This window comes from Pisolithus orientalis (assembly GCF_024613125.1).
Source record: "Pisolithus orientalis strain OTSU chromosome Unknown F5J12scaffold_13, whole genome shotgun sequence".
Classification (NCBI taxonomy): Eukaryota; Fungi; Basidiomycota; class Agaricomycetes; order Boletales; family Pisolithaceae; genus Pisolithus; species Pisolithus orientalis.
In genome coordinates this window covers 357,803-382,358 of record NW_026260794.1, presented here as the reverse complement: position 1 = coordinate 382,358, position 24,556 = coordinate 357,803, and the positions used below count along the sequence as shown (strand labels likewise).

At 51.4% G+C, this 24,556-nt stretch overlaps 4 protein-coding genes across 4 annotated transcripts; all 4 read left to right on the top strand.

The window, feature by feature from the left end:
- Window positions 1-524: 524 nt before the first annotated feature.
- Window positions 525-5,482, top strand: F5J12DRAFT_82787 (armadillo-type protein). The gene is made up of 4 exons (XM_051745580.1): window positions 525-1,692; window positions 1,757-2,447; window positions 2,508-4,318; window positions 4,379-5,482. Exons 1-4 carry the CDS (start codon window positions 718-720, stop codon window positions 5,033-5,035), a joined length of 4,134 nt encoding a protein of 1,377 aa, XP_051600202.1. The 5' UTR covers window positions 525-717; the 3' UTR covers window positions 5,036-5,482.
- Window positions 5,483-7,326: 1,844 nt separating this feature from the next.
- Window positions 7,327-12,234, top strand: F5J12DRAFT_82727 (uncharacterized protein). The gene is made up of 7 exons (XM_051745550.1): window positions 7,327-7,568; window positions 7,622-7,869; window positions 7,930-8,711; window positions 8,761-9,662; window positions 9,731-11,069; window positions 11,127-11,210; window positions 11,265-12,234. Exons 2-7 carry the CDS (start codon window positions 7,623-7,625, stop codon window positions 12,039-12,041), a joined length of 4,131 nt encoding a protein of 1,376 aa, XP_051600201.1. The 5' UTR covers window positions 7,327-7,568; window position 7,622; the 3' UTR covers window positions 12,042-12,234.
- Window positions 12,235-13,331: 1,097 nt separating this feature from the next.
- Window positions 13,332-17,282, top strand: F5J12DRAFT_912927 (uncharacterized protein). Its single transcript, XM_051749078.1, has 5 exons — window positions 13,332-13,642; window positions 13,699-13,946; window positions 14,007-14,740; window positions 14,790-16,436; window positions 16,497-17,282. The coding sequence occupies exons 2-5, from the start codon at window positions 13,700-13,702 to the stop codon at window positions 17,151-17,153; spliced, it is 3,285 nt and encodes a 1,094-aa protein (XP_051600200.1). The 5' UTR covers window positions 13,332-13,642; window position 13,699; the 3' UTR covers window positions 17,154-17,282.
- A 1,681-nt stretch (window positions 17,283-18,963) lies between these two features.
- On the top strand, window positions 18,964-20,115 carry F5J12DRAFT_829285 (uncharacterized protein). The gene is made up of 4 exons (XM_051745657.1): window positions 18,964-19,143; window positions 19,209-19,382; window positions 19,435-19,517; window positions 19,569-20,115. The coding sequence occupies exons 2-4, from the start codon at window positions 19,334-19,336 to the stop codon at window positions 19,710-19,712; spliced, it is 276 nt and encodes a 91-aa protein (XP_051600199.1). The 5' UTR covers window positions 18,964-19,143; window positions 19,209-19,333; the 3' UTR covers window positions 19,713-20,115.
- The last annotated feature ends 4,441 nt before the right edge of the window (window positions 20,116-24,556 follow it).

Sequence of the window (24,556 nt, the reverse complement as noted above, 5' to 3'; positions counted from 1 at the left end):
TTTAGGCAGGTATTGTTTTCGTCTTCCGCTCTTCCGTTTGCTTTTCACTTCTCCTTTGTTGGGCAGATTTTCGAGCACGCTTTCAGTCCGATTACGCTGTCGAACATGTGCGGTGAGGCTACCCATGTCTTGTCAGCCCTAGGGGGCCTTCGCGGCAAATGGCTATATGTAAGTGTCCAGTCACAACCTTGAGGGTAGTAACTCCCTTTCAACAGATAAGAAGACTTTATTCTTTTCCCTAGTCCTTAGAATTCGGATCTCTTCCTCGAGCCTGCTTCTTTCACCGCCATTGCCGCTACATCGGGGTCTCTCACGAGGTTACACCCTATGAAGTTAACCTTCTACCACAGTACATCCGACCTGGTAGCTATTCGTTGAGTCTCTGTCGACTCCAGGATCATCCATTCATCTGAGCATCTGTGTCGGAGTCGCAGACTGCACGACGTGGCTGGCAGCGTCGTAGTGCAGCCATTAGGTGCCGACGTCGACATGTTACTTACGTCGTTGACACAGGTCGATGCGGCGATCCGAGAGGTGCGACCTTTATTTGAGAGCAGGGGAATTCATTTCCGTGTGTCTTGCAGGCTTCATGGTACTGCTGACATCACCGACGTTGATGGATCACTGGTACTTGATTCGACCTAGGACGAGATGACGTCAGACGGCGTGAGGGCGCTCTCAATCGCTGTTTTGAGCAACACAACTGGCTGAGCGAGTATGTCAATTGAGGACATGTGTATGCGAGGTGTCTGGGGTCCGGAGGGTTTTGTTCGGCTGGAAGTTGCACAAAGCTGGGTCGTAGCGTCACTAAGACTCTCACTCGGTGGACTTCCTCCACTGTCTTCTTCGCTCAATCGCCCCTCGCGGCGACCTGCGCTCGAGCCCGTTGCTCCTCTTGAGATGTCTGCCAACCGCTGGGTCCCCAGCAGTGCCCAACGTGAAGGCGCTATCGACGTGGATACACCTGAGGTTGTGGCCTGGAAAGCTAAATCACTCCTCAACAAGCTCACTACGGAGAATTTCCACACGATTTCTGACCAAATTATTGCATGGGCCAACAAGTCGGAGAACGAAAAGGATGGACGGACCCTCATTCAGGTCATCAGGCTCGTTTACGAGAAGGCTATTGACGATGCCGACCGCAGCGAAATGTATGCTCGACTCTGCTCCAAGATGATGGAAACGATCAGTCCCAAAGTTCAAAGTGATGGCATTAAGAGCACCGACGGGACACCTATTACAGGTGGTCAGCTCTTCCGGAAGTACCTTCTTAGTCGGTGTCAAGATGACTTTGAGCGTGGTTGGGTTGTCAAGGGAGCCACAGCTCGTACAGCAACCAAAGCCAGTGATGACGAAGCAATCAAGGCAGCCAACGAGGGCGAGTTTTACAACGAGGACTACGTAGCTCAGAAAGCGAAACGTCAAGGTCTCGGTCTTATCAAGTTCATCGGCGAGTTGTTCAAGCTTCAGATGCTCTCCGAACGTATCATGCACAAATGTATCAAGGAGCTACTTGGTAATATGGAGAACCCTGAGGAAGAAAACATCGAGAACTTGTGTCAGTTGTTGAGAACTGCTGGCCAATTTTTGGATGTTCCCATGACACGTGTACATATGACCTTGTACTTCCAGAAGATGAGGGAGCTCTGCAAGAGCCCCAACGTTCGTCCTCGTATGCGATTCATGCTTCAGGTAGGATCTTGCTCGCTTGCTTGTCATCGTCCGGTCTGCAACTAATGCTTTCCCGTTTTGATAGGATGTAATCGAACTCCGTGACAGGAAATGGCAACCTCGTGGTGCTGTTAATGCAACTACTACGTTTGCCTCAGTGCACGAAGTGGTCTGTATCCGTCGTTTACTGCCAAGCCGAGCCCCTAGCCAGAAGCCTAGTACGAACGTGGACAAACCGGAGGCTACCCCACAGCGTAAGAAGCTTCAACTCCTACCCCGCACGATCCCCGCACGAGGTGAAGCTCCGTCGCCTTCGTCGGCGGAAAAACCTGAGGCAGCACCTGCAGCCCAGATGTCCGAAAAAGATGCACAGAAGAAGATTGATGAGGACGTTAAGGAATTCTTTGCTGTCCGTAGCCTTGAAGAGGCGGATGCATACTTTACAGCTCTCACGGAAGAGCATCGATTCCTCCTGGTTGCCAAGCTCGTTTCATCAGCACTGGAAAGCAGGGAAGCTGATGCTCGCTTGGTCGCTGACTTCTTCTCCCGTCCTGCATCACGGCACGAGTGCTCGCCAGATGCTTTTGAAGCTGGATTCATGCTCACGGCGAAGCTACTAGAGGACATTGTTATTGACACCCCCAGGGCATTCGACTACATGGCGATCATGTTGGAGGGGGCCGGAATAGACAAGGACGAGGAGAGAATGAAGCGCATTGCTGAGGTGATGAAAGGCGTCAGCCTCCCGCGGAATAATGTGTGTTCCGTCAGACAGGGTGCGTGATCACCATCGTCCTTTTCGTCCAACAACCACCTAGACCTAGTCTGCATTACAGGATCGTCCTCAAACTTTGGCTCAATAGATGATGCCTCTGTTCCTGTTTCGTCTTCGCATACCGCGACCCCAGTGGTTGGACACGGAAGTTTCAAGACTTTTGGCTCTCTGGCTGTAACGACAACTACGACATCAAATATCATAAATGGAAAAACTCCCGTTTCAGGTCTGTCCGCCAGCCCGTTTAAGCCTTCATCGCGACCCGCAGCTACAGCTCTATCAATATCATCACCGACATCAGCACTAGCCAGCCTGACAGCGGTACCGTCCGCAACGACATCGCCGATGGCTCCAGCGTCTGGTTCTGACTCTACCTTGTCCACATCATTAGCCGCTACGACGTCTTCGTCTACCAATTCCGCCAGTACAAAGTCCGCTTTTGATGTTGCCGAACTGTTCGCTGGTCTGCAGTCACGGTCGATGTCAGGCCCCGGTGGCCCCCCGATGCCATCCACATCCACTGCTCCTGGCGGTCATAGCCCCAATACTGCATTCTTTCCGGCGGCCCCTCGATCCCCCAAGATTGCCATTAAAGGTGAAGACGGGATGGGGATTAAACTTGAGTCATCCAAGAAGCCCAGCCCTCAGCCACCTGCTGTTCCGATACCCCCGCCTTCTCCAATAACAAACCTTCGATCAACACCTGTGCGCACCGAGAGCGAATGGGCTAAGTGGAAACGCGAGAAGGAGGCCAAACGGCAACGACAAAAGGAGACCGAGGTAGAGACTCGGAAGCAATGCGACATCGTTGAGTGTCCGACACAAGAAACATTGGAAGTTGAGGAGGATGAGGCGATGGAGAACGGAGAGATATTGGAGTCCCATGTAAACGGTGCTAGTATTAATGCCAGATGCCAGGAAGAGTCTCTGCGGATCGACACTTTCGAATTTGCCAGACGTCGGCCGCGTCCTCTCGATATGAAAGCCAGCACGGTCGGGTTGGCACAGCAAAGTCCAGGATTTGGGCCGCTAGCACCTGCGTTTGAGCCTGTCGCTCCTGAGATATCCGCCACCCGCTGGAGACCCAGCGGTGCCCAATGTAAAGGTGCTACTGGTGTGGATACTCCCGAGGTTGTGGACCGGAAAGTTAAATCACTCCTCAACAAGCTCACTGTGACGAACTTAGACTCGATATCTAACCAGATCGTTGCATGGGCTAACAAGTCGGAGAACGAAAAGGATGGACGGACCCTCATTCAGGTCATCAGGCTCGTTGTCGAGAAGGCCATTGACGATGCCGACCGCAGCGAGATTTATGCCCGACTCTGCTGCAAGATGATGGAAACGATCAGTCCCAAAGTCCAAAGTGATGGCGTTAGGAGCACCGACGGGACACCTATTACAGGCGGTCAGCTCTTCCGCAAATATCTGCTTAATCGGTGTCAAGAAGACTTTGAGCGTAATTGGGTTTCCAAGGAAGCCACGGCTCGTGCGGCGGCAGCCAAAGCCAGTAACGACGAACCAGTGAAAGCAGCCGGCAAGAAGAAGGGCGACGAGAGCGAGCTCCACTCCGACGAGTATTTCACGGCTCAGAAAGCGAAACGGCAGAGTCTCGGTCTCATCAAGTTCATCGGCAAGTTGTTCAAGCTGGAGATGCTCACTGAACGTATCATACATGAATCTGTCAAGAAGCTGCTTAATACAGGTCACCCCGAGGAAGAAGAGATCGAGAGCTTGTGTCAGCTGTTGAAGGCTGTTGGCCAACTTCTGGGTGTTCCCAAGGCACGTGCACATATGGACGTGTATTTCCAGAGGATGCGGGAGCTTTTCAAGAGCCCCAACATTAGTCCTCGTATGCAGCTGATCCTTCAGGTAGGACCGTCATTGCTTGTTTTTCATCGCTTACCAACTAATACTTGACTGCTTCAATAGGATGTCATCGAACTTCGTGACCGGAAGTGGCAACCTCACAGTGCGGTCGTTGTGCCCACTACGCTTGCCGATACCACCGATAGCAAGCTCCTCTGCGAACAACCTTCCCCGATGTCTGAAGGCCCACGCCCAGCGTCTGTTGGCGATGACCCTGCTCCTTTGCTCAGCCGTCCGACATTCACACGAAATCCTAGCCAAGGTGGGTCCAGTGGACACCCGATGGGCGACTGCCGTTTGTGCAGCACGTGTGGCGCGAAGCGCGAGGTCGGGGCAACGGACGTTGTTACAAGCCCAATGCCCGTTACTGTCAACCTCAATGTCGATGACCCTGTTCATGTGCGTCAGGGCCGTTCTGTCCCAGAAGTACCCACGGTGCAACCACCTCCTATGCCAGCACCTACGAACACAGATATACCAGTGGAACCAATGCTATTATCTGCGGTTCAACAGGCAAACCTTGGACCACGCCTCTCCCTCTTCGAATTCTGTGCGAAGTATGAATTATCAGATGAGTTACAAATAAAGCTTCGATCAAACGGTTTCATATCCAGTCATACCCTTCGGTTTACTTCACTCGAGGATGTTAATGCTATTGGGCTCCTTCGTGGTGAGATCGCACAGTTGCGTGATGCTGTATCACGCTGGTGTGGTGTATAGACTTCGAACCATTGCCCTGAATTCATTGTACTAGTAATGTGACACACAATTGTATGTTTTGAAACAGGATCAAACTGGGTAGCCAGAACTTGTATGGGTACGGGTTAGGGACTGGGACCCTGTAGCATGGGTACGCTAGTCTCGTAACCGGACGGTCTTCCTTTTGGTCACCGGAAGATCCCGAAGTTGACCGCGGTGAAGAGTGGTCTCGAGACATTCAGGGAAGACAGTTGGACGTATCCCTTGGTATCGCTGTCCATCCTTGGCTGTTACGACTTATCAATGGGAAAATTTGAAGAAGCACATCATAGGTTAAGAGTGATAGTGTATCCAACTTTTGATCTTGCAGAAGGCTCCTTTGATCGGGTTGAGGTCTAGCAAGTGGAGTCCATGGGGACACGGAGTCTGGCTACCCCAAACCATCATACTCGAATTGATCCATCCACGAGATTTATTCTGTGATCTGAAATCAAAACATGGGAACTGTTCCTCTCCACCTCTATCTCCCCTCAGGCATCGTTGTTACTATACGACGCTGGGCCAGACGGTTTCATTCTGGTACTTACTGGTTTCCTATTTATCAGATGCCTGTAGGTGCTGTCCACGTCGGTGGATTTTCAACTGTAAGCCTTGGCATAGGTATTGGATAGGACTGTGGGGAATTATTTCACAGACGATTGAGTACCTGCAAGCCTGAAAAAAGAATCCTCCATGCGTTTCCAGGTACATGATCAATGCAAGATACGCGTTTTCGGAATGGATGTAGTTGGTGAATTTTCCCCATGACGTTCGTTTTTACTTTGATGGATCGCCCCAACGGTTGGAACATCCTTTCCCTTGCAGCGATCCATCCTGACGTAAACAACCTTGCCCATCTGGCTTGATGGTGCTTCGCCTGCGACTATAACTGTTATTAAAACCTAGAGGTGCTGGCTGTTCTTCGTCGGGGCAGACTTTTGTCGCGCCTGTTTGAACAACCCAAAGGATAGTTATCGATGTCGGAATACAGGGATTCTCTGTGATCGCAAGAATACAAGCGCGTTGCACCGGGACGTGGATGACCTGACACGGCACTGACCTTCATGTGAAACCACTGATGGGCATCATGATTCAAGGGCCTGGAACCCCTACCTTGGAAAACGATTTCCGACGTCGTAAATATTGTGGCCTCTGGAAGGCATTTCGAAGGAGAATATGTAACCTTGCGCGAGTACCTAGACCTTCATCGATATATCTACTTCGTGAAGTCAAGGATGGATTTGGATCAGGACTTGAGTGTGGGCCACCAAATGAAACATTATTCCCACGCAAACTGGAGATCAAATTCAAGCCAAATATTGAACCTAACTAATACAAACCATTTATATATTGCACAGGATGCTTCAGAGTGTACGTTGGTGGGTCCCAGTTGCGAACGTTTCGACCGTTCTTTGCGGAAAACCATTGTTTTATTCCCGAGATGTGACTTGCCAATTTAGGCAGGTGTTGTTTTTGTTCCGTTTGCTTCTCGCTTTCCGTTTGGTTCGGCAGACTTTTGAGGATGTTTTCAGTCCGACTACGCTGTCGAACATGTACAATGAGACTACCATGCTCATGTCTTTCCAGCCGTAGGGCGATGTGCGCCTTCGTGGCAGATGGCTATATGTAAGTGCGCAATCAAACCTTGGATGGAGTTCACAAGCATCGCTCTTTCACCAGATAAACTGACTTTGTTCTTTTTCCCTATTCTTTAGAATTCAGAACTCTTCCTCGGGCACGTTGCTTTCATTGCCCTCGCTGCTACATCTCTGTCTCTCACCGGGCTTACAGTCTAAGGGTAACCTTCTACCACCCGCAGGCATCCGACCCAGCAACTATTCGCTGAGTTTCGGTCGACTCCGAGAGGTGGCTGGCAGCGTTGTAGTGCAGCCGGGTACTGACAACATATCACCTATGTCGTTGGCGCAGGTCAATGCGACGACCTGAGAGGTGCAGCCGCTACTTAAGAGCGAGGCAGTTCATTTCCGTGTGTACTGCATGCTTGATGGTACTCCTGATATCGCCAATGCTGATAGGCCGCTGGTATTCGCCATGCGTACCTGCCAGCAGTTCAGTTCGAGGCGGATAGCTCCTTGTTGGCGCATGGGAGGTATCTGGGGTCCTGTGGGTTTGGTTGGCTGGGAGTTCCAGGGCGCTGGGTTAGTCTGGTGACCAGCCGGAACTAATGAGTTACATAGCTGGCTCGTAGATGTGTCTGGTCACCAGACAGCTACGGTTGTACCCCGTCCTTTCCCTGTCGCCTCAGCCTCGTACTTTGAGAAACACACCATTAGCGTCACTCAGACCTCCCGTCAGTGGTCCTCCTCCTCCACCGTCTTTTCGCCCAGGTCGCCACTTCCTGCGACGGGCTGTGGTTTCCGCCGACAGGAAAACAGAACAAAAAGCTACTTAGTAGTACGAGCTCGTTTACCGCTTGCTGGCAAGGTCTACTTCACAACCACCACACGCGACAGCTCGATTCATCCGCACCTAAAATATCTGTCCATCGAAGTTCGTGCGTTCTTTGCTTCTGTCCTTTAAGACCCATTCTCACATGTTGGCTGTCAGAATGAGCAAAGGTTCGACTGCATCTGCAAAGCCTCCGACGCCGCTCTCATCGCAGTCAGCTTGGGCAAGGGGCCCGCCGCAGAATGCCAATTCTTCAGCTCCCTCAACGCGTTCTCAGCCTCCCGCTCCCTCCCATGTACAGTCTATAACGGCTTCTCATTCCCGTCGTCCAAGTGCGTTAGGCCAGGGCATACCCGTAAAAGAAGGTGTCAGCGTCCCGCGGAATAACGTGGGCTCCGTCAGAGAGGGTACGTCATCACCATCCTCCTTTTCATCCAAAAGACATCTTGATCCAATCTGCATTACAGGATCTTCCTTAAATTTTGGCTCAATAGATGATGCCTCTGCTCCTGTTTCGTCTTCACCTACCGCTACCCCAGTGGTTAGACATGAAAGCGTCAAGACATTTGGCTCTCTGCCTGTAACGACAGCTACGACATCAAATATCATAAACGGAAGAACTCCCGCTTCTGGTCCGCCCGCTGGCTCGTCGAAGCCATCATCACGGGTCTCGGCGATAGCTCCGTCGATATCATCTTCGACATCAGCAACGGCCAGCCCGTCATCGACAATGTCCGCAACGACTCCGGCATCTGCTCCTAACTCTACCCCGTCGACATCGTTAGCGGCCACGCCGTCTTCGTCCATGCCATCCACCAGTACAAAGTCCAGCTTTAATGTTGCCAAACTTTTCCAGGTTAATCTCCCAGCCTCCCAGCCTTCCTCAGACGCCACCTCTACTTCAACACGACCGTATAATCTATCTCATCAGTCGTCATCCGCCACACAACATGCACCACAACAGCCGGTACAGGCTCCCCCGATGAGCACGCATCCCTATCCGTCATATGGACAACGAATGCGACCTCCCCGCGGCGCGAGTGGGCCTGGTTCACCGGCGTTTTCTCGTGCTGTACCCAATGGATGTGGCCCGCAGTCACGGCCGACGCCAGGCCCCGGTGGTCCCGATGGCCCTTCACTCCCTGCTAGTCCGAAACTCGCTCCTCCTACTCATTCGCATCCCCCTTCATCTGAAGGCGTCCTTCCTCAACAGCTCCCCATGCAACCCGTGCATTGGTCTCCGTACTACGTACGTCATTGTGTCTTGATGTGACTACTATTCAGTTGACTTGTTTTAGTACCTGGAATACCAATCGCCGCAATGGTTTTATCCCATGAAACCTCCTCATGGCATGGTCCACGCACCCCATGCACCTGGACCCACTCCTCAAGGCCCTCCTCACCCCGGCATTCCCTTATCGCCCCGAGCCCGATCTCCGTCACTTCCTCCCGGCACTCCGAGTATGGCTCATGCTGTTCCACTCTCTCCGCACACCCCTCAACCTCCACCGCCAGACTCACATGAACCTTCAGCTAGCATGAGCATATCGCCTCCTCCGCCGACGCCATCCACATCCAAAGCTCCAGGCAGTCGTAGCCTCAATACGAACGCCACCACATTCGTTCCCACGACGCCTCGATCACACAAGATTACCGTTAGAAGTCCAAACGGGACGGAGATTAAAATGGAGTCGTTCAGGAAGCCCAGCCCTCAACCATCTACCACCCCGATACCCCCGCCTTCTCCGATAGCAACAAGTCGTCGATCAGCATCGGTACGCATCGAGAGCGAATGGGCTAAGTGGAAACGCAAGAGGGAAGCCAAATGGCAACAACAAGAGGAGACCAAGGCAGACGCTCGGAAGGAACACGACATCGTTGAATCCCCGGCGCAACGATCATTGGAAGTTGCGCAGAATGAGATGATCGAGAACGAGGAGATCTTCGAGTCCCATGTGCACGACGCTAGCAATATTGCGAGAAGCCAGAAAGAGGGCCAGCGGATCGACACCCGGGAATTCGATACACATCGGCCCGGTCCCCTCGACAGCAATGCTACCAAGAAGGGCAACTCTGCCTTTCCTTTCTCCGCCCTGCTAGCCGCTCGCAATATCGATAGATTGGATGAGATCGAGTATCCCGAGGGTATAAGGAGGCCCAAGACGGAGCTTAATCAGAACGCGAAAGGCGGGAAATTCAGGTGTGTTTGGATTTCAACATCTCAGACCGAGAGCCCACTTTTTTCATCTTTCCATATACTTTGCCTAGGTATGATCGGGATTTCCTCTTGCAATTCATGACAGTCTGTAAGGAGAAGCCGCTAAATCTTCCTCCATTGGATGTCCTTGGCATCGAGCCTGTCGCTGAAACCTCGCTCGGCACGACAGGTGGTGGTTCCGGTCGACGTCGTCGTCGGTCTTCGGGTCCCAAGTCCGCAGCAGGTGCTCACTCAGCTTCGATCGGCCTTGGTATTGGTCCCTTCAAACCTGGGGCTCCCCCTGATCCATTTGCGATGGATCAGTTTGGTACCCTTGGCAACAAGCTTACGAGCGAGGAACGTTTTATGATGTCTCAAGGCGCACGCTCGGCGTCTGTTGGCGGTGGCCCTGCTCCATTGCTCAACCGTTCGGCATTAACACAAAACCCAAGCCAAGGTGGACCCGGTGGACACCCAATGGGTGGCCATCGCACGCGCAGCAAGCGTCGCGAGAAACGCACCGATTCCAGCAAGGTCGATTCGGTACAGCAAGGCCCAGGATTTGACCCGGGTGCTGTCCCTTCAATACCTGCACTTGAACCCGTTGTTCCTCCTGAGATGTCCGCTAACTGCTGGATCAGCGTGCAACCCGAATGCGCTATCGACGCGGATACTCCTGAGGTTGTGGACCAGAAAGTTAGATCACTCCTCAACAAGTTCACTATGGAGAACTTCGACTCAATTTCTGACCAAATCACTGCATTGGCCAACAAGTCGGAGAACGAAAAGGATGGACGAACCCTCGTCCAGGTTGTCAGGGTCGTTATCGAGAAAGTTACCGACGAGGCCGAATGCAGCGAGATGTATGCCCGACTCTGCCGCAAGATGATGGAAACGATCAGTCCCAAGATTCAAGATGATGGCGTTAAGAGCGCCGACGGGAAACCTATTGCAGGTGGTCAGCTCTTCCGCAAATACCTTCTCAATCGGTGTCAAGAAGACTTTGAGCGTGGTTGGGTTGCCAAGGAAGTCACGGCTCGTGCGGCGGCAACCAGACCCAGTGACGACGAAGCAATCAAGGCAGACGACGAGAGCGAGCTCTACTCCGACGAGGACTACGTGGCCCAGAAAGCAAAGCGTCAGGGTCTTGGCCTTATCAAGTTCATCGGCGAGTTGTTCAAGCTGAAGATGCTCACGGAACGTATCATGCACAACCATGTCAAGAAGCTGCTTTGTAATGCGGAGAACCCCGAGGAAGAAGAGATCGAGAGTCTGTGTCAGCTGTTGAGAACTGTTGGCCAACTTTTGGATGTTCCCAAGGCGCGTGCACATATGGACGTGTACTTCCAGAGGATGAGGGAGCTCTGCAAGAGCTTGAACGTTAGTCCTCGCATGCAGTTCATGCTTCAGGTGGAATCGTCGTTTACTTGTCATCGTTCACCGACTAATATTTGGCTGTTTCATTAGGATGTGATTGAACTCCGTGACCGGAAATGGCAACCTCGTAACGCGGTAAATGCGCCTGCCACGCTTGCCGCAGTGCATGAAGCGGTTTGTACCCGTCGTTCATCGTTGCACGTAGATGCTCAAAGATATGATATCTAGGCTGCTAAGGAAAAGGCTGCTCAAGAAACCCAGGCGTTCCGGCGGCAATTTAGCATGTCTCGAGGTGGTTCGAAACGGGGTGCCGAGTGCAACGCTGAGCCCTCTCCTGACGGTTGGGCAGTGGCTGGAGGCTCGCAACCTAGACCCCCAACCAAAGCAAGCAACCTTTCGCAACTCGGCAAGATCAGCGAGGCCTCTCTGATAGTCATAGATCCGAGCAGTGTTTTCGCTGGCAAGAAGGATATCAAGCGCGAGTCAATGACACGCAAGAACTCGAGCTCTGACATGTTCTTGATGCTCAGTCAGCACCCCGAGCTTGTCATAGAACCCAAACCGAGCGAAGCACCTGTAGCCCACATGTCAGAAAAAGAGGCGCGGAAGAAGATCGATGAGGACGCTAAGGAATTCTTTACTGTCCGCAACCTTGAAAAGGCGGATGCATACTTTACGTCCCTCCCAGAAGAGCATCGATTCCGACTGGTTGACAAGCTTGTTTCATCAGCACTGGGAAGCAAGGAAGCTGATGCTCGCTTGGTCGCTGATTTCTTCTCTCGTCCTGTTTCACAATACGAGTGCTCACCAGAAGCTTTCGAAGCTGGATTCATGCCCATGGTTGAGCTACTAGAGGACATTGCTATCGACGCCCCTAAGGCATTCGAGTTCATGGCCATCATGCTGAAAGGGGCTGGAATGGACAAGGACGAGGAGAGAATGAAGCGGATCGCTGAGAGAGTGATAGACAGCAGTGATAGGTTGCTTCAGCTCGTCTCGTTATGAACACTTTCGTCGACATATTTCGTTTCCTCCCTTGGGGATTTTACTTACGCCTTCAGCTGCGTTCCCATCTGCACATGTTTTCCATCCATCGCTCGCATCGTTTTTCTGATGAATTTTAGTCTGTTCGTGCGTGACCATGGTTTCTGGAACATATAATAATCTGTCTTGTACATCGCATTGCTATTCTTCCATATCATTTGTTGTCCTAGTTTTTACAGCATAGGCTACGGCTTAGCGGTATATCAGACACGGCCACCTAATCCTTGCCCAAGAGCATCATACTCGAATCGATCCATCGACGAGGAAGCGTTAGTTTTATTGTGTGATCCAAAGCTGAATCAAAACCCATGCAAACTGCAAGTCAGATTCAAGTCATTGAAACAAACTAGTACAAATCATTGATAGATTGCACAGAGTACTTCGGATTGTGCATCCACAGGTTCCAGTTTGAACCCGCGGAAAACCCCTGTCTTACTTCCGATGTGAAGTTACTTGCCAATTTAGGCAGGTGTTGTCTTCGTCCTCTGTTTTTCCGTCTCCCTTTTACTTTTCTTTTGTTGGGCAGATTTTCTGGAACGCTTTTCAGTTTTATTACGCTGTCGAGCATGTGCGGCAAGGCTTCCCTACCTATGTCCTGTCATCTCTAGGGCGATGTACGCCTTCGAGGCAAATGACTATATGTAAGTGCCCACTTACACACCTTGAAGGGAGTTGACAAGCAACGCCATTCAATAGATGAGAAGGCTTTGTTTGTTTTTTCTAGTCCTCCGAAATCGGCATTCTTCCTGGAGTTTGCTGCTTTCACTACCCCCATCGCTATATCTCTGTCCTTCACCAGGCTTGCACCTTAAGAAGTTAATCTTGAACCACGAGTACACCCGACCTGGTAGCTATTCGCTGAGTCTCGATCGACTCCGGAAGCATTCATTCACTTGAGTATCTGTGTCGGGATCACAGACTGCTCGATGTGGTTGGCAGCGTTGTAGTTCGGCCATTGGGTGCCGACGTCGGCATGTCACCTACGTTGTTGGCGCAGGTCAATACAACAACCCGAGAGGTGAGGCTTCGACTTGAGAGGGAAGCAGTTCAGTTCTGTGTGTCTTGCGGGCTTGATGGGTACTGTTGACATCACCGATGCTGGGCGCTGATATGGGCCGCTGGTATTTGACACGAAATGGTGTAGGACGAGATGGTGTCCGACAGCGCGAGGGCATTCTCAACAGTCGTTTCTGAGCAACACTATAGGCTGACGGAGTATGTCGATCGAGGACATGTTCGGACTGTCCGCCCCGAACTGAATTGGTACTGCATAATGTGACTCCACCATATGAGGTGTCCAGGGTCCCGTGGCTTTTTACAGCCTCAGGTTCGCACTTAGGACACAGCATGCGTAGTGGTGCTGAGGCCTCGTCTGTCTTCTTCCTTAAGGTGAGGTCGCTCCTCGCAGCGACGGGGTTTGCTTTCCATAGACAGGAAAACAGAAAAAGAAAAATCCCTCAGTGGTACGAGTGCGTTTATCGCCTGCTGCCAAGTCTACTTCACGATCACCACACACGATAATTCGATCCATCTGCGCCTAAAATATCTGTCCATCGAAAATCGTGCGTTCTTTGCTTCTGTCCTTTGAGACCTGGCATTCTCACATGTTGTCTGTCAGAATGAGCAAAGGTTCGACTGCATCTGCAAAGACTCCGACACCGCTCCCATCGCAGTCAGCTTGTGCAAGGGGCCCGCCGCAGAATAGCAATTCTTCAGCTCCCTCAACGCGTTCTCAGTCTCCCGCTCCTTCCCATGTACAGTCTATAACTGCTTCTCATTCCCGCCGGCCAAGTGCGTTAGGCCAGGGCGTACCCGTAAAAGGAGGCGTCAGCGTCCCGCGGAATAACGTGGGCTCCGTCAGTCAGGGTACGTCATCACCATCCTCCTTTTCATCCAACAGACATCTTGATCCAATCTGCATTGCAGGATCTTCCTTAAATTTTGGCTCAATAGATGATGCCTCTACTCCTGTTTCGTCTTCACCTACCGCCACCCCAGTGGTTGGACATGAAAGCGTCAAGACATTTGGCTCTCTGCCTGTGACGACAGCCACGACATCAACTATCATAAATGGAAAAACTCCCGCTTCAGGTCCGTCCGCTGGCTCGTCGAAGCCTTCATCATGGCCCTCGGCGATGGCTCCACCGATATCATCATCGACATCAGCAACAGCCAGTCCGTCATCGACATCGTTAGCGGCCACGCCGTCTTCGTCTATGCCATCCACCAGTACAAAGTCCAGCTTTAATGTTGCCAAACTTTTCCAGGTTAATCTCCCAGCCTCCCAGCTTTCCTCAGACGCCACCTCTGCTTCAACACGACCGTATAATCTATCTCATCAGTCGTCATCCGCCACACAACATGCACCACAACAGCCGGTACAGGCTCCCCCGATGAGCACGCATCCCTATCCGTCATATGGGCAAGGAATGCGACCTCCCCGCGGCGCAAGTGGGCCTGGTTCACCGGCGTTTTCTCGTGCTGTACCCAATGGATGTGGACCGCAGTCACGGCCGACGCCAGGTCCCGGTGGTCCCGGTGGCCCTTCACTCCCTGCTAGTCCGAAACTTGCTCCTCCTACTCATTCGCATCCCCCTTCATCTGAAGGCGTCCTTCCTCAACAGCCCCCCATGCAACCCGTGCATTGGTCTCCGTATTACGTACGTCATTGTGTCTTGATGTGACCACTATTCAGTTGACTTGTTTTAGTACCTGGAATACCAATCGCCGCAATGGTTTTATCCAATGAAACCTCCTCATGGCATGGGCCACGCACCCCATGCACCTGGACCCACTCCTCAAAGCCCTCCTCACCCCGGCATTCCCTTATCGCCCCGAGCCCGATCTCCGTCACTTCCTCCCGGCACTCCGAGTATGGCTCATGCTGTTCCACACTCTCCGCGCACTCCTCAACCTCCACCGCCACAGACGCATCAACTTTCAGCTAGCACGAGTATATCACTACCTCCGCCGACGTCATCCACATCCATTGCTCCAGGCGGCCGTAGCCTTGATACCGATGCCAGTACAATCGTTCCCGCGGCCCCTCGATCAGACAACATTACCATTATATGCGAAGACGGGATCGAAGTTAAACTGGAGTCGTTCAAGAAGCCCAGCCCTCAGCCGTCTACCCCCCTGATACCCCCACCTCCTCCAATAACAACAAGTCGTCTGTCAGCGTCGGGGCGCGTTGAGAACCAATGGGCCAAGTGGATACGCAAGAGGGAAGCCAAACGGCAACGACAAGAAGAGACCGAGGCAGACACTCAGAAGGAACACGACATCGTTGAATCTCCGACACGAGAATCATTGGAAGTTGCACAAGATGAGATGATCGAGAACGGAAAGGTTTTCGAGTCCTATGCAAATGGTGCTAGCAAGATTTCTAGAAGCCAGAACGAGTCTCTGCGGATTGACACCTCGGAATTTGCCAGACGTCGGCCGGACACCCTCGATACCAATCCCAACAAGGTCGGGCTGGTGGAACACGGTCCGGGTGCCGCTTCTCCAGTACCTGCGCTGAAACTCGTTCCTACCCTTGAGATGTCCACCAACCGCTGGGTTTCTGGCAGTGCCCAACGTAGAGGTGTCACCGACGTGGGTACTTCTAAGGCTGTGGACCGGAAAGTTAAATCACTCCTCAACAAGCTCACTATGGAGAAGTTCGATTCGATATCCGACCGAATCATTGCATGGGCCAACAAGTCGGAGAATGAAAAGGATGGACGGACCCTCATTCAGGTCATCAGGCTCGTTTTCGAGAAGGCTACTGACGAGGCCGACCGCAGCGAGGTTTATGCCCGACTCTGCCGCAAGATAATGGAAACGATCAGTCCCAAGGTTCAAGATGATGGCATTAAGAGCACCGACGGGAAACCTATTGCAGGTGGTCAGCTCTTCCGCAAATACCTGCTCAATCAATGTCAAGACTTTGAGCGTGGTTGGGTTGCCAAGGAAGCCACAGCTCATGCGACGGCAGCCAAAGCCAATGGTGACGAAGCAGTCGAGGCAGCCAACGAGAATAAGGGCCACGAGAACGAGTTCTACTCAGACGAATACTACGCGGCTCAGAAAGCGAGACGTCAGGGTCTCGGTCTTATCAAGTTCATCGGCCAGCTGTTCAAACTGCAGATGCTCACTGAACGCGTCATTCATGAATGTGTCAAGAAGCTACTTGGTAATGTGGAGAACCCCGAGGAGGAAGAGATCGAGGGTTTGTGTCAGCTGTTAAGAAATGTTGGCCAACTTTTGGATGTTCCCAAGGCGCGTGCACATATGGACGTGTACTTCCAGAGGATGACGGAACTCCGCAAGAACCCCAACATTAGTCCTCGTATACAGCTCATGCTTCAGGTAGGGTCGTCATCATTTGTTTGTCGTCGTTCACCAACTAATACTTGACTGTTTCAACAGGATGTGATCGAACTCCGTGACCGGAAGTGGCAATCTCACAATGTGGTCGATGTGCCTACTACGCTTGCCGATACCACCGACACCAAGCTCCCCTGCGAGCAACCTTTCCCGATGTCTGAAGGCACACACTCAGCGTCTATTGGCGGTGATCCTGCTTCTTTACTCAGCCGTCCGAGATTCGCAAGAAATCCTGGCCAAGGTGGATCCAGTGGACACCCGATGAGCGGCTGTCGTCTGTGCAACACGTGTGGCGAGAAGAGCAAGGTCGGGGAAACGGACGTTGTTACAAGCCCAATGCCAGTTACGGTCAACCTTAATGTCGATGACCCTGTTCATGTGTTTCATGGCCGTTCTGTCCCAGAAGTACCCAGGATGCAACCACCTCCTAAGTCAGCGCCTACGACCACAGACATCCCAGCAGAATCAATGCTATTATCTGCGGTTCAACAGGTAAACCTTGGACCACGCCTCTCTCTCTCCGAGTTCTGTGCTATGTATGAATTATCAGATGAGTTACAAACCAAGCTTCGATCAAATGGTTTCATATCTAGTCATACCCTTCGGTTTACTTCACTCGAGGATGTTAATGCTGTTGGGCTCCTTCGCGGTGAGATTGCACAGCTGCGTGATGCTATATCACGTTGGTGTGGTGTATAGACTCCCAATGGTTGCCCTGTACTCATTGTACTAGTGATATGATACACAAATGTATGTTTAGAAGTAGGATCAGCCCGGGTAACCAGATATCCTTGCTCGTACAGGTATGGGTTAGGGGCTGGGACCCAGTAGTACGCGGACGCTAGTCTCGTAACCAGTTCGAGACGCACGCACTCAACGTTTTGATCACCACAAAATTCCGAAGCTAACCGCCGTGAAGACAGGCTGTAGTCTGGGACGTTCTTAGGAAGGCGGTTGAACATGCCCTTCGGTGTCCTCGTGCACCCCTGGCTGTGACAAACTATCAATGGGCAGGCTTGAAGAAGCACATCATAGGTTAGAGTGACAGCGTAGCCGATTCTTGATCCTGCAGAAGGATTCTTCAATTGGATGAGGTCTGGCAAGTGGAGTCCATGGGACACGGAGTCTGGCTACCCAAAAACATCATACTCGAATTTGATCCATTCCTGAGAGATTTATTTGTGATCCGAAGCTAAATCAAAACATGGGAACTATTCCTCTCCCCTACCCCTATCTCTCCTCAGGCGCCGTTGTTACTCTACGACGCTGCGCCAGACGGTTTCATTCTAGCACTCACTGGTTTCCTACTTATGAGATGCCTCAGCGCTGTACGTGTTGGCGGATTTTCAATTGTATGTTTTGGCATAGGACTCTGGGCAATTGTTTCATAGACAATTGAGTGCCTTCAAGCCTAACGTAGGAATCCATCCTGCTGTTTCTTGTTTCTAGTATACAGTCAATGCAAGATACGTGTTTTCCGAAGGGATGTGGTTGGTGAGTTTTCCCCGTGACGTTTCCTATTTACCTTGCAATGGATCGCCCCAACGGATGGAGCATCCTTTCCCTTACCCAACGTAGACACCCTTGCCCATCCGGCTTGACGGTGTTTCCCCTGCTGTATCTGTCCACATGCACTACATTTCAATTGACCCAAATCACTCATTTTGCAAAGCCACACCGCGCACTCCCGAACTCCCTCCCGAATTGCATTATCATTTACCTGCAGCCCTCATCGTTACTAAAACCTAGAGCTGCTACCTGTTCTTCTTTTAGGATAGACCTTTGCCCCGCCCGTTTGAACGAACGAAAGGACGTTTATCAGTGCAGGCATACAGGAATTTTCTGTGATCGCAAGAATACAAGCATGTTGCACCGCGACGTCGATAACCCGACCTGAAGAGTTTCACCAGTTATGGGACTGACCTTCATGTGAAACCACTGATGGGCATCAGGATCCAGGGGCCTGGAACTCCTGACTTGGAAAACGATCTCCGACGTCGTAAATACTGCGACCTCTAAAAGGCATTTCGAAGGGGAATATGTATGTAACCTTGCACGAGTACCTAGCCCTTCATTAATATGCCTGCCTCGTGACGTCAAAGGTGGATTTGGATCAGGACTTGAGTGCGCGCCGCCCACTGATACGTTATTCTCATACAAACTAAAAATCAGATTCAAGTCGTTGAAAACAAATAGTACAGACCATTGATAGATCGCACAGAGTACTTCAGAGTGTGCATTCACGGGTTCTAGTTTGAACCGTCTCCGCGGAGAACCCTTGTTTTAATTCCGAGATGAAGTTACTTGCCAATTTAGGCAGGTGTTGTTTGCGTCTTCTGTTCTTCCGTCTCCCTTTCACCTTCCCTTTGTTGATAGGCAGATTTTCGAGCACGCTTTCGGTCTGATTGCGCTGTCGAACGTGTGCGGCGGGACTACCATACCCATGTCCTGTCAGCCCCAGGGCGATGTACGCCTTCGCGGCAGACGTCATGGCTATATGCAAGTGCCCGCTCACACACCGTGAAAGGGCATGCCAAACGTGGCCGTCGGGCCTTGTTCTAGCATGCAAGGGCGATTTCATTTATGAGTGTAGCAACACAAAGCGTTTGTTCACAAGCATAGCCCTTTCAACGGATAAAAAGACTTCGCTGCTTTGTCCTGGTCCTCAGAATTCAGAATTCTTCCTCGAGTTTGTTGCTTTCACCAGCCTCATCGCTACATCCCTGTCTCTCCCCGGGCTTACGCTCTATTAAGTTATCCTTCTGCGACCAGCGCATCCGACCCAGTAGCCATTCGCTCAGTCTCGGTCGACTCCGAGAGCATCCATTCTCTTGAGCATCTGTGTCCGAGAGGTTCGACCGCATACTCCGCAGGCCAAGATGCTCCTCCGGGTCAACCTCGTTGTATTCTACTTCTTCATTGCTTCCTGTGGGGCTCCGGATTTGATACTCTCTGAATTATTTACTGACAAAACTTTCAGTGAATCTGTTCGCTGCGGCGAACCCCTTGCCGGCCATCGTTCCGTACACCGAAGGCGTACAGTTGTTCAAGGATGTGATTGCTGTAAGTTTCTTGGTGCCTTGATGTGCGAACCCCCACTCAAGTCTTTGTTAGCGTGGGGAGGATATTGTCGTTACTGAGGGTGTTGCAGATGTCGACAACGATCCAGTAAAACGCGGGCCGGAAGCTGCGCCAGATCCTCTTCCTGGTGAAGATACAGACGTCGATGAGCGGTTCTGCCGCTTTGGTTGTCTCTAAGCTTCTGGGAAGCACAGTTAGATGTCTTCATTGTTAACCCTGCATCCGAGATAAACATGCTCGCTTAATGCGCCCGTGCACTTGTTTAAGTCAAAGGACTTGTATTGTGCTCCCTATCCCGTCTTGGTTGGTCTACAAAGATTCGTTCTCCCTCCCTCCTGCTCATAATTCTCTTTGGTTCCTGTGCTGGCTAGTGTATCTATGACCTTGCTTTTGCTCTGGACTCTTCTGGCGGATGTTTTGTTTCTGATTGACGGCTACTAGATCATTGTAAAGTCGGTCCCTACTCACTCTTTTGTCGCTACTGTATCAGTAAATTATATGTGCCTTCTGGGGTGCATTTTCAGTGAGCTTGGGATCAAACATTCTCATGTGGCAAGTCCCGAGTGTGCGACCAAGTACCTACGGACCCAGGAACCCAGTTTTGATTCCTGCAGTTGAAGATACTTTTACTGCAAATTATGTAACCGTCGCTGAAGTGTTCCTACTCGGAGACCACGCAGCTAGCCAGATTAGGCATATATTCACACTAATAGCATGTGGTGATCGGACCTGCGACGCCACGAGTACAACTTTCGTTGTATTTACTCTGCCCGCTTCAACTCCCATCGTGAATCTCCACACAACGTTAGCACAGCCAGACGGAAGTGTACGCGCCAGAGTACCAAGGTTCTGGTGTAGTGCCGTTGTCGCCACCTCACGGCAGGGGACAACTGCGCAAACCGCAGTGACTGGTTACAGCTGAGTCGTCATGCCAGTAACAACACGATGTTAGTGGCGCAGAAAGTTCCAAACAGACCGAATCATGGTTTGCAGACAGTGGTCTAACGGTAGGTGCAATTGAGACGTCGATGTCTCCCCATGTACCTTTGCCGGACAAATCCAACACGTCGCTTGTAAGTTATTGTTGGTGAGCCCTCTGGTAACGTTCAACTCGGAATGGACCTCCGTCACTACTAATCTATTAGTATAGGGACATTTGTATGTCCCCAGTTGCTACAACAGCCCCAAATACATGTATCGATCGGACTTGCGGGATCCGACGGCTTGCCTCCCGGGCCAATCTGGAGGTGACGGTTGTTCGCGTGGCACACATGGGAAATCTCTTCGGATTATACTGCCTCGAAAGAGGTGGTTGGAATCATATGTCTCCATCGTTGTTTATTGCATAATCAATGACTTCGAGGAGAGACATACCATGTGTCTCTAGATCTCTGGTGGACTCGTTCCGCTCTTTAAAGGTTTCTCAAAACGGCGTCCCCATACTCATGACAGATCTCAGCCATTTGTTGTCTGACGACCTTTGCAGTGATCTCGAAAAAAAAAGCCACAACTGTTTCTTGCCGTTAATATGAGGCAGGCAATGTCAAGGCCTGTCTTCCTGACTGTGGGGAACAACTGATATATCGCCCTCTCCGTAGCTTGGTGTGCTCCAGGCAACGGCTAAAGCGATTCTCGTTACACGCCATCGTTGCTTCCTAGAAGGTATCCCTTCTCGTTGTCTCTGTCTCGACAACACCCTCGACGACACTCGACTGATTGGCGGGTCGGACCTCGCCAGCGGTCTGGCATCCTTAACCGGCTGAAGGCTACCTTCCGATCCTCCCCAACCAATCCCACCAGAGTAAGTTGGGCTATGTCAAGACTATGGCGCACATGATTAAACAGGTACGCATGAGTAAATGTGCCGAGTTCTCAGGGTTCCCAAGGTACGTACCTAAGTGCGCGACCATTGTATCCTAAGAGTACTACCCAGTGGGCGCTCCGACTCACCCAAGTGATGTAGGCTGCCTATCATCTTGATTTACCTTGATCGGAAAGCACAACACTCTTACAGTTTTCTGTATAGCAAGTCCGATACTCTGTGCGAGCCTCCTTAACTTAAATGAAACAGAGTCCTGTTACTGTCATCTTGGCCCACCACGCCACACCACATGGGGTGATGGGAATCATGAAAGGCTATCCCATGGCACGCAAGGGGAAGGTATTCACTTCAGTCAACAGAGCGTCTTGTTCTTTTGGCATGACAGTGGCGCAAGGGAACTTTCTTGCGGTTGACAACATAGGATAGACGCGTTTGGTGCAATGATGTGCCCAAGAAAGGCTTGCTTACTCTCTGTTCTGTCAACAGGTCTGTGATTCGTTCCCTCCACAACAATGCGAATGATTTCTATATGGTCATGCTTAGATGTCTCCAGAAGGTTCATGGCTCTCTGGTGTATTCTACATGATCAGCTCGCACCGTATATTGTCAGCGCCATTCAAACATGATAGAACGCCTGCGTTCGTTGTCAAGAAGCCGACCAATGTTTATCGCTTACTTCCAGTAACAATGTTCTCTTCCTCGGAGCACGGCGTGCCGCGATGACGTCTTTAGGCGACCTTACTTCAGGGCACCCACGTCAAGAGCACGCGCTCGGAGTCGACACACGGGATGTGTTTGAAAGCTATGAATAATCGGACGTCCGTGCGTCTTTACTCAGGCACCTTGAAATTTCCAGATTCAGGTGACCTAGCATCGAATATGGTTGTATGAAAGTCTGCGGCTGGTCAGCGATGTACTCTGCTAACCTTGCCATCCCTTGCGGTGGTAACCGGTACCGATGTACACCTCTTGACGACCTTTGATCCGGAAAAGGAAGGTGCAGTCGTTCGCAGTGGTTCGGTTCCTCCCACTCACTTGGCGGAAAATCAATCGTGCTGGAGAATAAAGGGACGACCAGAAATGGAAAATCCGCCGGGAAGATGAAGTCCAAACCGGGATGCGAAGTGAGCTGAAGTGAGGATTGCCGGGCGAAGGGACAAGCCAACAACCAAATATGGATGAAGGGGTATACCACATTTGAGTCTTAGCTTACGGGCGTCCATGAATGGTAGGTTCAAACGAGAAGAGCAGACAAACTGGCAAGATGAAGATTGTAGATGGAATATAAAGACGCTGGTTGGGTTGCTGGGTGAGTCAACCGAGCAACTCGTACAATCCGCTCTTATTGTTCTCTCGAGCTCAGCTTCCTTTCTTCGTTTTCCCCGCGAGACCAAACGAGCTCCTCAAAGCCCCTTCAGAACAATAACAGTTATCCTGAAACGTCATGTACGCTGCTAAGCTCGTCGTCTTCTCCATCATCGCAGCCACCGCCGCTTTGGGTAAGTTAAACCATTTGCGAGTGGAGGGTGGTCGCTAATCAATGTTTGTCATACCTTAATAGTTTCTGCATCGCCAGTGCCCTGTGGCCGCTCCTGAGGCTGCATTGGATCCCATTTTGGCGAAGACGGAGCTGCTTGCTGTGAGTAACTTTTTAGCTTTTGTGCGTTCGTCCGACCCTTACGGGAAGTGTTTTATTCCACGAAGCGCGAACCTCTCCCACTAGCAGAGGCCGTAGCTGAGCGCACACCTGTAGCAGAGGAGGAGGATGTGGAAGAACGTGTGTGCCGCTTTGGCTGCCTCTAAAGGGCACCGACGTTATACCCCCCGTGCCTCAAAAACCACCTGATTTCCGCGCCACCACAATAACTCCACACACCCTGGCTTGGTGATTGGCACCCTGTGGTTTTCGATGCTGCAGTCGTGTTCCTCTTGTATCTATTATTCATCTTCACCGATGTTCATTCCGGATACCACGGCTATTCCTACTCACTACATTTGTTCGTCTTCGCGCGCATCTATTTTGTTCTCGTTCTGGTTCTGTATTATCTCACCTGGGAGTTCCGTGACTGTATCTCTGACTGATAGAAGTGTATCACTAGTATTTCGCACGACATCCTGTTAAGACTCGATACTTAGAATAAACGTTTATGATTCTAGTACCCAGAGGACTGATGCGGATTAGTGTAAACGTGAAGATGGTGAGGTAGCACAGGTAAGCAGTACCTAGATAGTGATTTGGCATAGAGGTAAGTAATCTGAGCGCCTTTCCTGGTTTCGCTAACGCATCCGACAGGCCATATCGAGCAGCAATGCCTTCAGGATGTCCATGTACAGCGACCTGCTAAGATAACCAAGTCGATAACGGCAGGCAGGGAACGTCAAGTGTTTGAAACGGTTCTCTGGGCTCCTATTGTCGGACGGACCAAGGCTGCCAATTAATACCGCTCATGGGTTGAGGGCTTCTATTAAGGGTCCGTACGACACACCGTTGGCCACCATGCATTGCTCTGCTGGAAAGTGCTTTAGAGTATTTGTTATCATATTAAATGATCTTGTTTCAGGTGCGGCCAGCTTGAACCTGCTCGGCACCACTGCACGATCGTTCAGGGCCTGACGTGGGATGTTAACGCGGTCATAGAACGGTGTCAGCGCCTTGTGATAATCGGGTGTAATCGACTGGACCGTGTAACCAGGTACTTCCTCGACAGTGCAGCGCAACGGGGGTTACAAGTGATTTGTAAATTCTGCGGGAGTAGAGCCCCAAAGGCCCTAGCGCTGGGGAGGATAGGGGTGCACCAGTTTCGATAAGGGGCTATATTTAGGTCTGAGCGAGATAGGATCGTCAGCGTCATCGATACTCGCAGGCCCGGCTGTTCATTTTGACAGAAATGAAGGAGATGCAGCCTCACCTGTCTTTTGTAGTGTACAGTACATGGAGTGTTAGGAACGACACTGGCTTGGCATGAGTGGTCACAAAATGTGGCGCTGGCAGCGTTGTTATTCGGCCACTGGGCGCCGACGTCACCATGTCACCTCGGTCGCTGGCGTGTAGTAGGTCGATGGGGCGACACGAGAAGTGCCGCAGGCCTCGACTTGAGAACGAGGCAGTTCATTTCCGCGCATCTTGCAGGCTTGATGGTACCGCTGACATCGCCAACGCCACTGCCGCTGCCGCTGGTGTTAGTGACTCAACATGGGA

Bases quoted from the DNA above. Each gene is read 5' to 3' on its own strand.
- F5J12DRAFT_82787 (XM_051745580.1), top strand. From the start codon at position 718: ATGTCAATTGAGGACATGTGTATGCGAGGTGTCTGGGGTCCGGAGGGT. The intron at 1,693-1,756 runs GTAGGATCTTGC...CCGTTTTGATAG, and splicing joins GTATGCGATTCATGCTTCAG to GATGTAATCGAACTCCGTGA. The intron at 2,448-2,507 runs GTGCGTGATCAC...TCTGCATTACAG, and splicing joins TGTGTGTTCCGTCAGACAGG to GATCGTCCTCAAACTTTGGC.
- F5J12DRAFT_82727 (XM_051745550.1), top strand. From the start codon at position 7,623: ATGAGCAAAGGTTCGACTGCATCTGCAAAGCCTCCGACGCCGCTCTCA. The intron at 7,870-7,929 runs GTACGTCATCAC...TCTGCATTACAG, and splicing joins CGTGGGCTCCGTCAGAGAGG to GATCTTCCTTAAATTTTGGC. The intron at 8,712-8,760 runs GTACGTCATTGT...GACTTGTTTTAG, and splicing joins TGCATTGGTCTCCGTACTAC to TACCTGGAATACCAATCGCC.
- F5J12DRAFT_912927 (XM_051749078.1), top strand. From the start codon at position 13,700: ATGAGCAAAGGTTCGACTGCATCTGCAAAGACTCCGACACCGCTCCCA. The intron at 13,947-14,006 runs GTACGTCATCAC...TCTGCATTGCAG, and splicing joins CGTGGGCTCCGTCAGTCAGG to GATCTTCCTTAAATTTTGGC. The intron at 16,437-16,496 runs GTAGGGTCGTCA...CTGTTTCAACAG, and splicing joins GTATACAGCTCATGCTTCAG to GATGTGATCGAACTCCGTGA.
- F5J12DRAFT_829285 (XM_051745657.1), top strand. From the start codon at position 19,334: ATGCTCCTCCGGGTCAACCTCGTTGTATTCTACTTCTTCATTGCTTCC. The intron at 19,383-19,434 runs GTGGGGCTCCGG...CAAAACTTTCAG, and splicing joins CTACTTCTTCATTGCTTCCT to TGAATCTGTTCGCTGCGGCG. The intron at 19,518-19,568 runs GTAAGTTTCTTG...AGTCTTTGTTAG, and splicing joins TGTTCAAGGATGTGATTGCT to CGTGGGGAGGATATTGTCGT.